Source organism: Saccopteryx leptura, chromosome 3 (assembly GCF_036850995.1).
Source record: "Saccopteryx leptura isolate mSacLep1 chromosome 3, mSacLep1_pri_phased_curated, whole genome shotgun sequence".
Classification (NCBI taxonomy): domain Eukaryota; kingdom Metazoa; phylum Chordata; class Mammalia; order Chiroptera; family Emballonuridae; genus Saccopteryx; species Saccopteryx leptura.
Genome location: NC_089505.1, coordinates 329,725,405 through 329,738,088, shown reverse-complemented (window position 1 = coordinate 329,738,088; position 12,684 = coordinate 329,725,405). Strand labels below are relative to the sequence as shown.

Here is a 12,684-nt window from a genome sequence, read left to right as displayed (position 1 = left end):
GCTCACTTTCCCACATTTTCCCAGGAATCTCACTTTCTCATGGTCACTGTTGGCTCCCATTTCTTTTTCTTCTCTTACTTCCAAACCTAGCTGTGACTTATCCATTCACTATGTTCCTACCCTTCATTTCCAGAAAAGCCCCTCATCAAAGCATAAGTGTGTGCCACAGGCATTACTGAAGATTTAGGGGGATGAAGGAGCATTACATCATAACAGTACACAAAATAACCATAAATATTAGATTTCTGAGTTCTCAGAAACATTCTTGGCCCTGTCTGTCAACTCAGTCTCAAGCTTCCCTCTACATTAAATTTATCTCTTTCTTTAATTCCAATCTGCACCTGACCAGGTGGTGGCACAGTGTATAAAGCATTGTTCTGGGATGCTCAGGACCCAGGTTTGAAACCCCAAGATCACCGGCTTGAGCGTCGGCTTACATCTTGAGTGCAGGATCACTAGCTTGAGCATGGGGTCATAAAAAACATCTCATGGTTGCTGGCTTGAGCCCAAAAGTTGCTGGCTTGAAGCCCAAGGTTGCTGGCTTGAGCGATGGATCATTGGCTCGGCTGGACCTCCCCAACCCCCATCAGGGCACATATGAGAAGCGATCAATGAACAACTAAATTGCCACAACTATAAGTTGATTCTTCTTATCATCTCTCCCTTTCTGTCTGTCTGTGTCTGTCTGTCTATCTGTCTCTTTCTGGCAAAGAAGATAATTCCAACTTGTAATTACTCAGGAAAAGTATTCTTTCTACTTTATTATGTGGAGCAATTTCACTGTCTTTGTCTATGAATCTGCTAAATAAGATTATTTCATTTTTTCCTTTTCTCTCTTCATCAATAGTATCTTCTAGATTAGTGATTCTCAAACTTTTGGCCTCCGAACTCTTGTATTCCCTTAAAAATTATTAAGGACTCCAAAGAACTTTTGGATATATCCAATTATATTACATGTGGGTTATATCCAGAGGAATGCTGGTAAATGTTTAATAGCCTGTCTCTGGGGGGAGGGAGGGGAGGAAGCCCTGCTTGTAACATTTACCAATTTCTGTGGTAAAAATATTTCTACCATGCCTATTTTAAGTTACTAATGATGTTAATAATTTACTCACAAAACTTCTGGGAATTCAACAATTGGTTCTCATAAGCTGGTTCCTCTATATCACTAGTTATATCTACTAATATTTATCATATTAGAAATTAAAACCTAGAAACTTCAAGATATTTATTAATTCTTTTAAAATAATGAACATTTTAATGAAAACTATATTTTTCAAAGGCAAAAAGAATTATTAAGAATAATGGCATTATTTTAATCTTTAATGTCTGAATTAATTGAAAAGAATTAGACTCTTCTGTCTGTTTCTGCAGTCTTTCTGTTGTTTTATGCTGTTTTAGTTGAAGCACATGAAGAAAAACTTGCTGTACACAGATATGCAGTTGGAAAAAGGAAGAATATTGTAATAGCATTTTCAGATAACTATGGATATTCTTTGATACTATACCTTAACAAGTGATGCTTTGTTAAAGGCTGGTTACGATGTGGAATCTGAAACCATATCAATGTCTTTATTTTAGTACTCCCTTACACTTAAATCCATTGAATTAACTTGTGCTTTGAGTGGATCTTTTTTTACATGTACATAAGTTGACCCTATTGACCCTAAAAAACAATCTAAAAGATCTTTAGAGGTCCCTGGACCATACTTCAAGAAACCCCATTCTAAGTAAAGGAAGCAAATAAAGATTTCTTTCCTTACTGATATGAATTAAGACATCTTCCTCCATTCTATCTCTGCCTCTTCGAAGGCAAAAGTGGGTATGGTTGGTTTGGCTTTTAATTAATATCTTTTTTTTTTCTGGGTACATTTCATTAAATAGGAAAGCCTTTCATGTATGTCAATGCTACAGACCTGGATGATCCAGCCACTCCCAATGCCCAGCTTATTTATCAGATTGTCATGCAGCTACCCAAGGTCAATGATGTCATGTACTTTCAGATAAACGACAAAACAGGGGCAATATCACTTACCCATGAAGGTAAGTCAAATGACACCCTCAGAGAACTGGCTGAGTCAGAAAAAGGGGCATAGATCTGTGTCAGCTTCAGAGACATTTCCTTTTCTGTTCTTTCCTACTTTGCTTAGGATCTCGAGAATTGGATCCCATTAAGAATTCTTTCTATAATCTGGTGGTCTCAGTGAAGGACATGGGAGGCCAGATTGAGAATTCCTTCAGTGACAGTGCATCTGTGGATATTACAGTGATGGAGAATATTTGGAAAGCACCAGAACCAGTGGAGATTGTAGAAAACTCGACTGATCCTCACCCTATCAAAATCACTCAGGTAGTGCCAAAGGAATGATTATAGCCCACTAAAGAAATGGCATCACTTTGTATAAACCCACTTTCATGGTCTTCACTGATACATTCAGTATATACATTTTTATGTAACATAATTATAAAGCAAACTAAATAAGCAAAGTCTCTGGCCCCAAGAGTCTGGAATTTACCCTCAGGGATAAAGTCTTGGCTTCACCAAATTGAATTCAGATATATATATATATCTTTGAAAGAAAATTTCGTCCAAGATTCCAAAGATACCATTGATGTTTGTTGATCCCTGTCAGTAGTCTGGGATATAGCTACACTAGAGTGGGTTTTATATGGTACACAAATCATGTACATGTAAATGATTTGAATATTGAAAGGCTGCTTCTTATTCTTGTGGGATAAATCTCTGTCCAGTAAATTCATCCCATCATAGGCTGAGGGCCATAGACAAGACTGGCCAAGAGTAAGAGTTGAGTAGGCAACCGTTACTATCGGAGACCACCCTTCCCCAACTTCATCTCATCTGTGTGCCTCTCCTCTCCATTAACATGCTCCCCCTCCCACCTCTGTGGCTGGTAATCCCACCCTAAGTCCCTTACTTCCTTAGCTCTTATAAATATACTGTGGGCTCCACCAAAATCTGATCTTTTCTGGAAGATCAAGATGTTCCTTGGCATGAAAGCTGTGGGTTAGTGAGAGCACTGGCTTGGGAAGCCGATGACCAAAACCATGTTCTTGCTCTATTACTTTAATGATTGATCATAGAATAAGTCACTTAACTATTCTGAGTCCCAATCTGTCAACAGTAAAATGTGGTTAATAACACCTCTCCTGGTTATGGAGATCATGTTTATGAAAGTAGATAAAAGGTATTAATGTTATGAGTGAGCCCCAGTCTGTTTTTCTCCTATGATTGTTTAAAATGACACTGTTGTTGTTAAGGGGCCCTGGAATGGTCCATTTTATGTACTGTGTATAGCCTAAAAGAATTTTTTTTATTTAATGTTGAATTAATAAACTTCACCATTAGGGAAAAACAAAAGAATGAAAGCAAGAGTTATTCTGCTTTGCCAGCTAAGAAGGTGTTAAAGTGTAAATATCATGACAATTGCAGAGTTAGGGCTTTTACTCAAGTCTTCCTATTTATTATTTTACATGATCCCCATAAAGATTTGTAAATGCTAAAAAAATTGCATATGCTTGTTTGCTAGGGGGACTGTCAAAGAAAAGAAATTTGGGGGTGCCACACCTAACACCCAGGCCTGGGGAAAGTGCTTTGGGTATTTTGAAACCCAAGAAGAAGACTGGAGGGGAAAGCTCAAGAGAAATCTCAGACTGAATTTTTAGGGCAGAAGAAGTACTCACCTAGACTCAGAAATGTGGTTTTTGGCTTGGCAGAGGGTGGTGCTAAAACAACTAGCAAGGGACGATGCTGCTTCTCTGATACATCTCCAAGTTGGTCTGAGAGAGTAGTTTAGTGTGACAATTCCAAATAGCCGTAGGACCTTGGGAAAATCACTTCAACTATTTGTTCCCCGTTTTCCTCACTTATAGAATGGGGAAACAGTAGTCTCTACTTCATAAGACTTTTGAGAATTTAATGAAATAATAGATAAAAGTATTTGGAATTGTGTTGGGCATGTGGTAAACCCTCAATAAGTGTTATTGATGTTAGAACATCATAGAAGCCAAGCTCTGTCTGTAGCAAGTAGACCAGCCTTATAATTGACTTTATTTACTGGTTTTGCCAAGGGGTTTACAGAACAGCACAAGGAGTTGGCAATTATTCTTATCCCCGAAGTCTTTAAAACTAAATATTTAGGGAAGGAATGTGTCTTATTTATATATCATTTGTCTTAAATAATAGTATGGAGAAAAGTTTAAAGTATCTCCTTTGCTAGTCTGGTGAATTTTCGAAGCTCATCCTACATCACGGCCTAGTCCTCAGATAATGGCAGCTACAGAGTACATTTTGTATCTTAGATTGATGTTTTATGGATAGGAGGCCTCCATGGTCAGACCAAAATAATGACCTACAAACTCTTGAGAAGGTTTTTAAAAGATTGCTTTAGAGAAGAAAAATACCCCTTTTGTGCTTTTTTTGGAACAACATAACTTGGTAAAAAAAAAAAGCTTATTTTAGGTTGAAAAAATAAAATATGTAATTCAGTAGTCATAAGAAACCATGCACATACAAACATGGTTGTCAGAAGTTTTAAACTGAGAACCAGAAAATGGTCCCTTTCCTTGTTCTCCTGGTCCAGATGTGTCTTCCCTCACTGGTCACTTTGGGCCCTGCAGGTGCGGTGGAACGAGCCAGGTGCTCGATATTTCCTAGTTGAGAAGGAGAAGCTGCCAAGATTCCCATTTTCAATTGACCAGGAAGGAGATGTTTATGTGACTCAGCCTTTGGACAGAGAAGAAAAGGATTCAGTGAGTAAAACGGGGAGAAGTTTCACAGAAGTAACAAGACCAAATCCTGTGCTCACAGGGAGCCAAGAGCAGAAATGATTTTACTTTAAAGCAGTTATAAAAAATCTGGAACTTCTGTGTTCTGAATCCCGGTACATTACTGCTCTCAAAGTCATGATAATGTCCACACAAATCCGGTCCATTTCATTTTTTTTCTCCTCATTTCCCAGTTCTATGTAAATTGTAAATAAGGGAGTAAATGAAATCGAATCGAAACAGTCATTTTCTCTGCATTTTAAAGGCAGTGATGAAGTCGTGTCGTAACTCTGATCTTCCTGTTGTAGTATGTTTTCTATGCGGTTGCAAAGGACGAGCTTGGAAAACCACTTGCATTCCCACTGCAAATTCATGTCAAAGTTAAAGACATTAATGATAATCCACCTACGTGTCCATCTACAGAGACTATATTTGAGGTCCAGGAGAACGAAAGAATAGGTAAGAAACAAGAACTGTTCAAAGCTGCGGAAGTGTCATTCTTATGTTAACTCTGCAATCCCTTTTGTCCTTTCTGTCTTGTACAAGGTGGGGAGGTAAACCTGACTGGTGATCAGGTGTCTATGCCTAACACACTATAGAGGTTGAATGCACCTTGAAACTCACATAGGTACAAAATTCTGGCTCACTTTCTGTTTGGGTAGTGTTCTTAAACTGGAACTTTTATGGGTACCTCACCACCACTACCACTATTGCTGCTGCTGCTGCCACCCTCACCGCTAGCACTAACACCATAGCCCCTTACACCACTATTCTGTGTTCATATATAAGGTTATCTTATTTGCAAAAAATTTTTTTACACAGCTTCTTATTTGCCCTCTAACAAAGTCAGTAACAGAAAAAACCTCATCAAATTTGCTAAATAATTTAAATCAGCATTTACACCCAAGGCCTAATACCCTGCAATAAGTAAGCATGGCAATTGGAAATAGACTTTTGACCCTTGATGCTCCCTCTCTAGGAAGCTGATAATACAGTTCAGGAGGCTGGTGGGTAAAATTCAAGTCCTATCCATTTCTGTCCTTTTGTTCTTGACTTGTTTTGTTTTCTTTTACTGTGTCTCGTGACAGGTTTAGTTTTGTACTGGAATGACTACTAGGAGAACATTATGATTTCTGGGAGATTTATGACTTCTCTGGATTTGGGAAATCTCTTATCTATTACTCCTTGGCATTGAGCCCACTGGCCTCTGGCCTGAGAAGGCTGGCTTTTCTTGCAATATTTTTGTCTGTTGTTTTCTGTAAGTTTCAGAGATTTTACAAGGTGAGCACTGTCTTATGACTACCATGCCTGAGGCTTTTTCCCCCTTCTGGGCAGATCCTCACAAGCCTGTGGACCTTCTCATCATTTTCTCTTGATCTCTCTATTCTTCTTGGCACACACTTTTGACACATTAGGTGATGTCCTGGTGGCTTAGTGGGCACTGCTTGCATGACTTGTTTGCTCAATGCTTATATTTTTTTTCTTGCTCTCAGGAGTTATGCATACGCTGTCTATTGTCAGTATGTTTTGCTTAACTCTTCTCCTTTTCATTTATTTTAATTCTTGCTGCAATGGGAAGTATTAGATGACAAGTTGAAAGATTTTAATTAATTATAGGAGAGAACCTTCTAAAAGTGACAGTTGTGTAACAATGTAATGTGTGACAATAGCCAACAAACAGTTTGGAAACTTGGGATGGCCTGTAGTGCTGAATGAAGGCACAAACCCTGGAGGACCATTCCAGAGGATGCCTCAGGACTCTTTGTATATATAAGCCCTAACATTTGGTGTATTAGTTATTTATTGCTGCATAACAAATTGCTACCAAATTTAGCAGCTTAAAATGATAAATATTTATTATCTCACAGTTTCTATGAGTCAGAAATGGGCTAGGAATTCTTATAAATCAACCCATATTGAGCTATTCTATATATGTAGGCTAAAGAGATATAAAATGATACCCCTGCTTTTTGGGGGGTTTACTGCTTAGCTCAATAAAATATGAAAATACTCCATTATAAGTCTGTATTCTCCTGTTTGGTGTTTTATATTAGCACCAGAATCTTGTGAGGCTCATGTCTCCAAGTCTTAGTTAACAATGCCTATATTAATTTTGGAATCCCACTTGCTACTAAGTGTTATGTGAAATTCATACAGAAATTTAGCCTTTCATAAAAGCACCACTTCTCTACAGTATTTCTGAGTGCTCAAAGAGTCATTTTGATTTGTTACTTGCTCCTGGCCTTTGTCACTCAGAGACACGGCACTCCTTTCACTACTGGCTCATCCACCAAATACTATACTCACACTGAGTGGCACCCTCTGCTGGACTTTCCCTGGTCACTTATGTCAACAGTCTCATGATGCCTCTGACAGCTAGGGTTTTCTGTGGAGTGAGAAAAGAACAGTGTCTTCTGTGTTAGGCTCACTTGTTTTGGGGAAAGGTCCAAAGCTGGACTGCTTAGACATCAAAGGATCATAGAATTTAGTAAGATACTTTTTCATTCCTGCACACAGATACTTTTTTTTTTTTTAACAAGAACTGATGTATGCCACAAAGCTGACTTGGCTGTGATGGATTCAGAAATAGCAACTGATACTATCAACTGCTACTATACTAAATATGTATTTTCCTCTGCTCTATTGCTTGTGATACATCTGCATGTGTCCAGCTGCATTATAGACATACATAATGTTTCCTCCCAAATAAAAATCCTTCATATTTCCATATAAGTCAGTAGATGCCAATTGATAAGAGACAGGGGGTAAAAATTAGCTCCACGAATGGGATATTTTCAAGTTTTAGCCCCACAGTGGCATTGTAGAAAAATACATAATTCCCATTTCATAGAGCAAGATGAGTCAGAACCTATCAGACCTCACCCAGATCTGGGTGAAGTACTGAGTCATAGCGTCTGACATTTGGAACTCTCTGGACTGAAACAGTCACAGAAATAAATATTTACGGCCATAAACTGCAGTGAGGGAGAGAGGATGCATGCCTGTTTTTTGCCCTGTGTTATCTTTGGAGTCGAGTCAGCTTCTGCAATTGTTTCATAAAGTTTCTGAGAAGTGACCCACTGTTGGCTTGACCTTTTTTAGTTATACCATTTGCCTTGGATATTAGTGTCCAAGGGTGGTTGTAACAAAGCACCATAAAGTTGGTAGCTTAACAAAACAGAAATGTATTCTCTCACAGTTCTGAAGACTTGAGTCTGAAATCAAGGAGCCCGCCAGGGGAGAATTCTTCCCTGACTCTTCAGCTTCTGGTGGCTCTTGGCAATCCCAGGTGCTTGTGACAACATGACCCTAGTCTCTGCTTCCTCAACACGGCCTCTACTGTTGTGTGTGTCACTTTGTGTCTTTTCTTCTTCTAAAAACACTGATCACTAGATTCAGGGCCCACTCTAAATCCAGTATAACTTTATCTCAAGATCTTTAATTAACCACATCTGCAAAGATCCTATTTCCAAATAAAATTGCATTAAGGTTTTAAGTGAACCTAAATTTTTGTGGGACACTAGTTGTTATTGGCCAAATTATAACGCCTCCCTCAAATTCATACGGTAAGGTTCTAAGTACCTCAAAAGGTGACTTATTTAGAGATAGGGTTTTTAGGTTTTTTTTTCAAGTGAGGGGAGGGGAGATAGTAAGACAGATTTCCTCATATGCCCTGACCAGGATCCACATGGCAACCCCCATCTGGGGCCAATACTTGAATCAACCAAGCTATCCTCAATGCCCAGGGCTGTTGCTCAAACCAATCGAGCCACTGGCTGTGAGATGGGAAAGGAGAGAGAAGGGGGAGAGGGAGGGGAAGTGAAGCAGATGGTCACTTCTCATGTATGCCTGGGAATTGAACTTGGGACTTCTGTACACTGGGCCAACACTCTATCCACTGAGCCAACCATCAAGGACTGAGATAGGGTCTTTAAATAAATAAAGTTGAAATGATGTCATTAGTGTAGGTCTTAATTCAATATGAATTAATATTGGTATTGCTAAGACTTGAGGACATGAGTCCAAGAAGATTTAGGCTAATATAAGATACCAAACTGGAGACTATAGAATAATACTAGTTATATCATTTGCCTTGGATAATAATAAAGGAATAATTTAGTATTTTATTGAGCTAGACCACAAGCCCCTCAAGTGGCAGGGCCATTGTTTTATACCTCTTTTAACCTACATATATAGAATAGACTCAACACAACATACTGAATCCATCCCTAATATGGTGTTCTTCTAAGAAAAGAAAATCTGGACACAGACATGTACAGAGGAATGATCATGTGAAGAGGCGTGGAGATGGCAGCTATGTACAAGCCAAAGAGATAAGTCTCAAAAGAAACCAACCTTTCTGACATTTTGATTTCAGACCTGTAGCTTCCAGACATTGTGAGAAAATAATTTCTGTTGTTAAACCTACCCAGAATGCAGTATTTTGTGATGGTGACCCTATCAAGCTAGTAAACTACTCAACTAGGGAGAGGGTTAGAAGAACCAAAATAAATCTAAGAACTTTAATCAGCTATTCAATGTTATTTACAAATCTTTCTAGGAACCTGCTTATCCAGTGGAACCATTTTAAATAGGTCAAATAGAGCCTGTAATCAATGGATGAATTTTCTTCTTTTCTTCTTTATAGGGAGCGACATTGGGACTCTTATTGCCCAGGACATGGATGAAGCAAATACTGTCAACAGTGTTTTACAATACAAAATTGTGGATCAAATCCCTAAGTCTCCCAGAGAAGGACTTTTCCTTGTCCAGACCTACAGTGGGGTGTTCCAGTTAGCTAGGCAGTCCTTGAAGAAGCAAGACGCTCCTCAGTACCACTTGACAGTAGAGGTGTCTGACAAAGGTTAGTATCACATTTGCTGTCCTTTTAGTTGTTTTCTTCAGTTGTGATTTGTTAGGCTGTTCTAATGCCTGGGTATATTATAGAAGGATGCTGTTTAAGAGTTTTTGCTTCTTATGTGAAATACACATGCAGCCCAGAGGCAGCTGGCCCAAGTTACAGTTCAGGCAACATATTATGTTGGTCCTCCAAGAAAAAGATGCCAAGAGGGGGTTAAAAATACAATGATTTTATTAGGGGAAATGCCTATGAGAAAAAAATGGGAGCTTTACAGAGAAGGCTGGGAGAACCATCAGACTGTAATACAAGCCTGACTCTGAGTGAAGCAGACAGGGAAAAAAGGCTGGTGGGAGTATCACAGACCACTGAGCAGTCATAAACAAGTTTGGCAAGGTCATTGGGGAGTCCAAAATTGGATGCTGAAGGAGTCCATGATTTTCAAGAATGGACCTACCTTCGCGCACCTTCTTCTTCAGTCACTGGCTTGGGGCAGCCATGGGATACAGGCCTCTATGCAAATGTAATAATGGATTTCAGAGTGCAGCAGTGGGGCCATTGTCATTTAATATCCCTGTTGTTGGAGGTTCGCAAGGCACATTGTAATGACCACCATAATCATAAACAAAAGAAGTAATTGTATTTTCCAATTTTCTTTTTGGACTCAAAAGATTTACTATACGAAAATGGAGGAAAAATGCATTTAGGAGGAAGTTCTGTCTTCTCCTATTAGCTTCTAGTTGGCCATTTGACAATATCAGGAGATATTCTTTCTTATTCCTTATACAATTACAAAGGCAGTGGTTCTTGATTTTTGTTGAGTCTCAAGACCCTTTCAGAATCTGATGAAAACTATGCACTTAAACAAATACACTCATTCTCAGACAAATGTGTAGACACAGAAAATACATGTATTCAGAGACAGACTTATTGTAGGGACACACATATTCTTTGGTTAAGAATCTTCCTTTGAGTTAGGACTGAATCTTAGATTAACAAATAGTTCAGTAAGTGTTATGCTAAGAGTTCTAGGAGGCACAGATTATATAGGTATGGAGAATAAAAGGCATCATATATATTTTTTTTACTTTACACTGATGTTAAATAGAACTGGGTTTGACAGGCCCCCAATGCAGAATGTTCAAAACTTAGTAATTTGGCAAATATTGGGGGCCTAACATTTGTTTAGCATTATGTTAAAAGGTATAACAAAGGTGATAATGAATATAATAAACCATGGTGAATTAACAGTCTCACACTAACAGCCATCCATTCTTTTAGCAAATAGTTATTAAGCATTTGCCTTGTTTGAAGCACCTTTAAGGAATTGAGTATACATCTGTGATTAAGGTCCATTGTCTGGCCTCAAGAAACACTCATGATAGAGAAGATGGACGAGTGAACAAATAAATTTTATTTAAAATAAATATGTATAAGGTGGCTTGTGAAAGAAATGAGTGACTCAGTGGGAGAGAGAAAGGGTAAGGCTTTCTGAGAGAAGTGAAAGAGATCTGCTATGCAAATGAAAGAGAAACTGAAGCAATTCAATGCTCTAAGTGCATAAAGTGAAAATCAGATTACATATTGTTTATATACATGAATACATCTATAGGAAATACATACAATAAAATATGTTCATGCATAAATATACAGTATATGTGTATGTATGTTGATGAAATTAAACATTCAAGTGTACACTACAGAAAATTAGAGACTAGCCTGACCAGGCAGTGGTACAGTGGTTAGAGCATCAACCTGGGACGCGGAGGACCCAAGTTTGAAACCTTGAGGTCACTGGCTTAAGTGTGGGGGTCACTGGCTTGAATGTGAGTTATAGACATGACCCCAAGGTCACTGGCTTGAGTCCAAGATTGCTGGCTTGAGCAAGGGGTCACTGGCTCAGCTGGAATCCTCCCCCCCCCCATCAAGGCACAGAAAAAAAAAGAAAGAAAATTATAGTAGGTTGTAATTGACATAATTTTACATAAAATCAGGGATAGCTTATTACCCTGGAGAACCCCTGCTGGCCCTAATGAGGTTTGTACAGAACAGGGAGCCAGTGAGTGCAGGTCCTGGGACCCTTCAATCTTTAGCCATTCTTGTTGTCTCCAAATGTTCTGGGGCCTAGCCCCAGTTTTAATGAGTATTTACTTATTTATACTTCAATTATTATTAGATTATATGCTCAGGGCATTGAGCAGGAGCTCTGGAGTAAGAATGCCTGAGTATATTCATAAGGATCCTAGCAGGAAATAGAGGGGCCTCCTCAAAAGGAGTAACCAGAAAGAGTTTTAAAGAAGGGATTATTTGTAAAGGTGTGGACAAGGTGAAGAAAACCAACACATGAAACTCAGAGGACAGGATTGAGGGAAGAGAGCGTTTTCGGAAGTGGCAGACCCTGTGCCTGTGGCTATGCACAGGCTGCTGGCAATGGGGAACTCCACCAGACCTTTCACCTCCTGCCCTTTCTCCCACTTCCTTCAAGTGTTCCTATTGGCAGAACCCAACTGCTACCCAAAGGGCCAGAGTGTCCACTGATGCAGTTCATAAGGTGGGCCTCCCAGACACAGAGCAGGTAGGAGAGTGGGGAGCAGATGTAGAGGACAAAGGAAGCACATGGATTTAAATTGTGGCTCAATCACTAGTTGGTTGTGTGACCTTAGTCAGGTTACCTAATTTCCCTATACCTTGGCTTCCTCATTTGTGAACTAAATGAGAATTATAACAGAACTTATGTCATGAAGTTAGTATGAAGATAGAATGACTAATGGAGGCAAAGTACTTAGTGGAATGCCTGGTACCTACAGTGTGCTAATAATTATTATTATGTCAAGAACCTCAGTTCTTTTGTTATCTAAATCTCATGCAAAACTGACTGAGGCACAGAGACTTCGAGTGATATCATCAAGCTCTCTCACACCTGATGAGTGGCAGAGCAAGAATTTAAACAGTGGGATTCCAGAGGCCAGATTCTTGATCTTTGTATAATATAGCACATCATAGTTATTAAGAGAATGGTGATCCCAATAAAGAACATATCA

General features: G+C 39.0%; 1 protein-coding gene across 2 annotated transcripts in view; it reads left to right on the top strand.

Annotated features, from left to right (window-relative positions):
- Positions 1–12,684, top strand: part of CDH17 (cadherin 17) — a 105,526-nt gene that overhangs the window by 51,915 nt on the left and 40,927 nt on the right. For both annotated transcript variants that reach the window (XM_066379136.1, XM_066379135.1), the window contains exons 6-10: positions 1,885–2,043; positions 2,151–2,350; positions 4,639–4,770; positions 5,094–5,244; positions 9,434–9,649. In XM_066379136.1, coding sequence (XP_066235233.1) covers positions 1,885–2,043; positions 2,151–2,350; positions 4,639–4,770; positions 5,094–5,244; positions 9,434–9,649 — 858 coding nt within the window. The remainder of the gene's footprint in view (positions 1–1,884; positions 2,044–2,150; positions 2,351–4,638; positions 4,771–5,093; positions 5,245–9,433; positions 9,650–12,684) is intronic.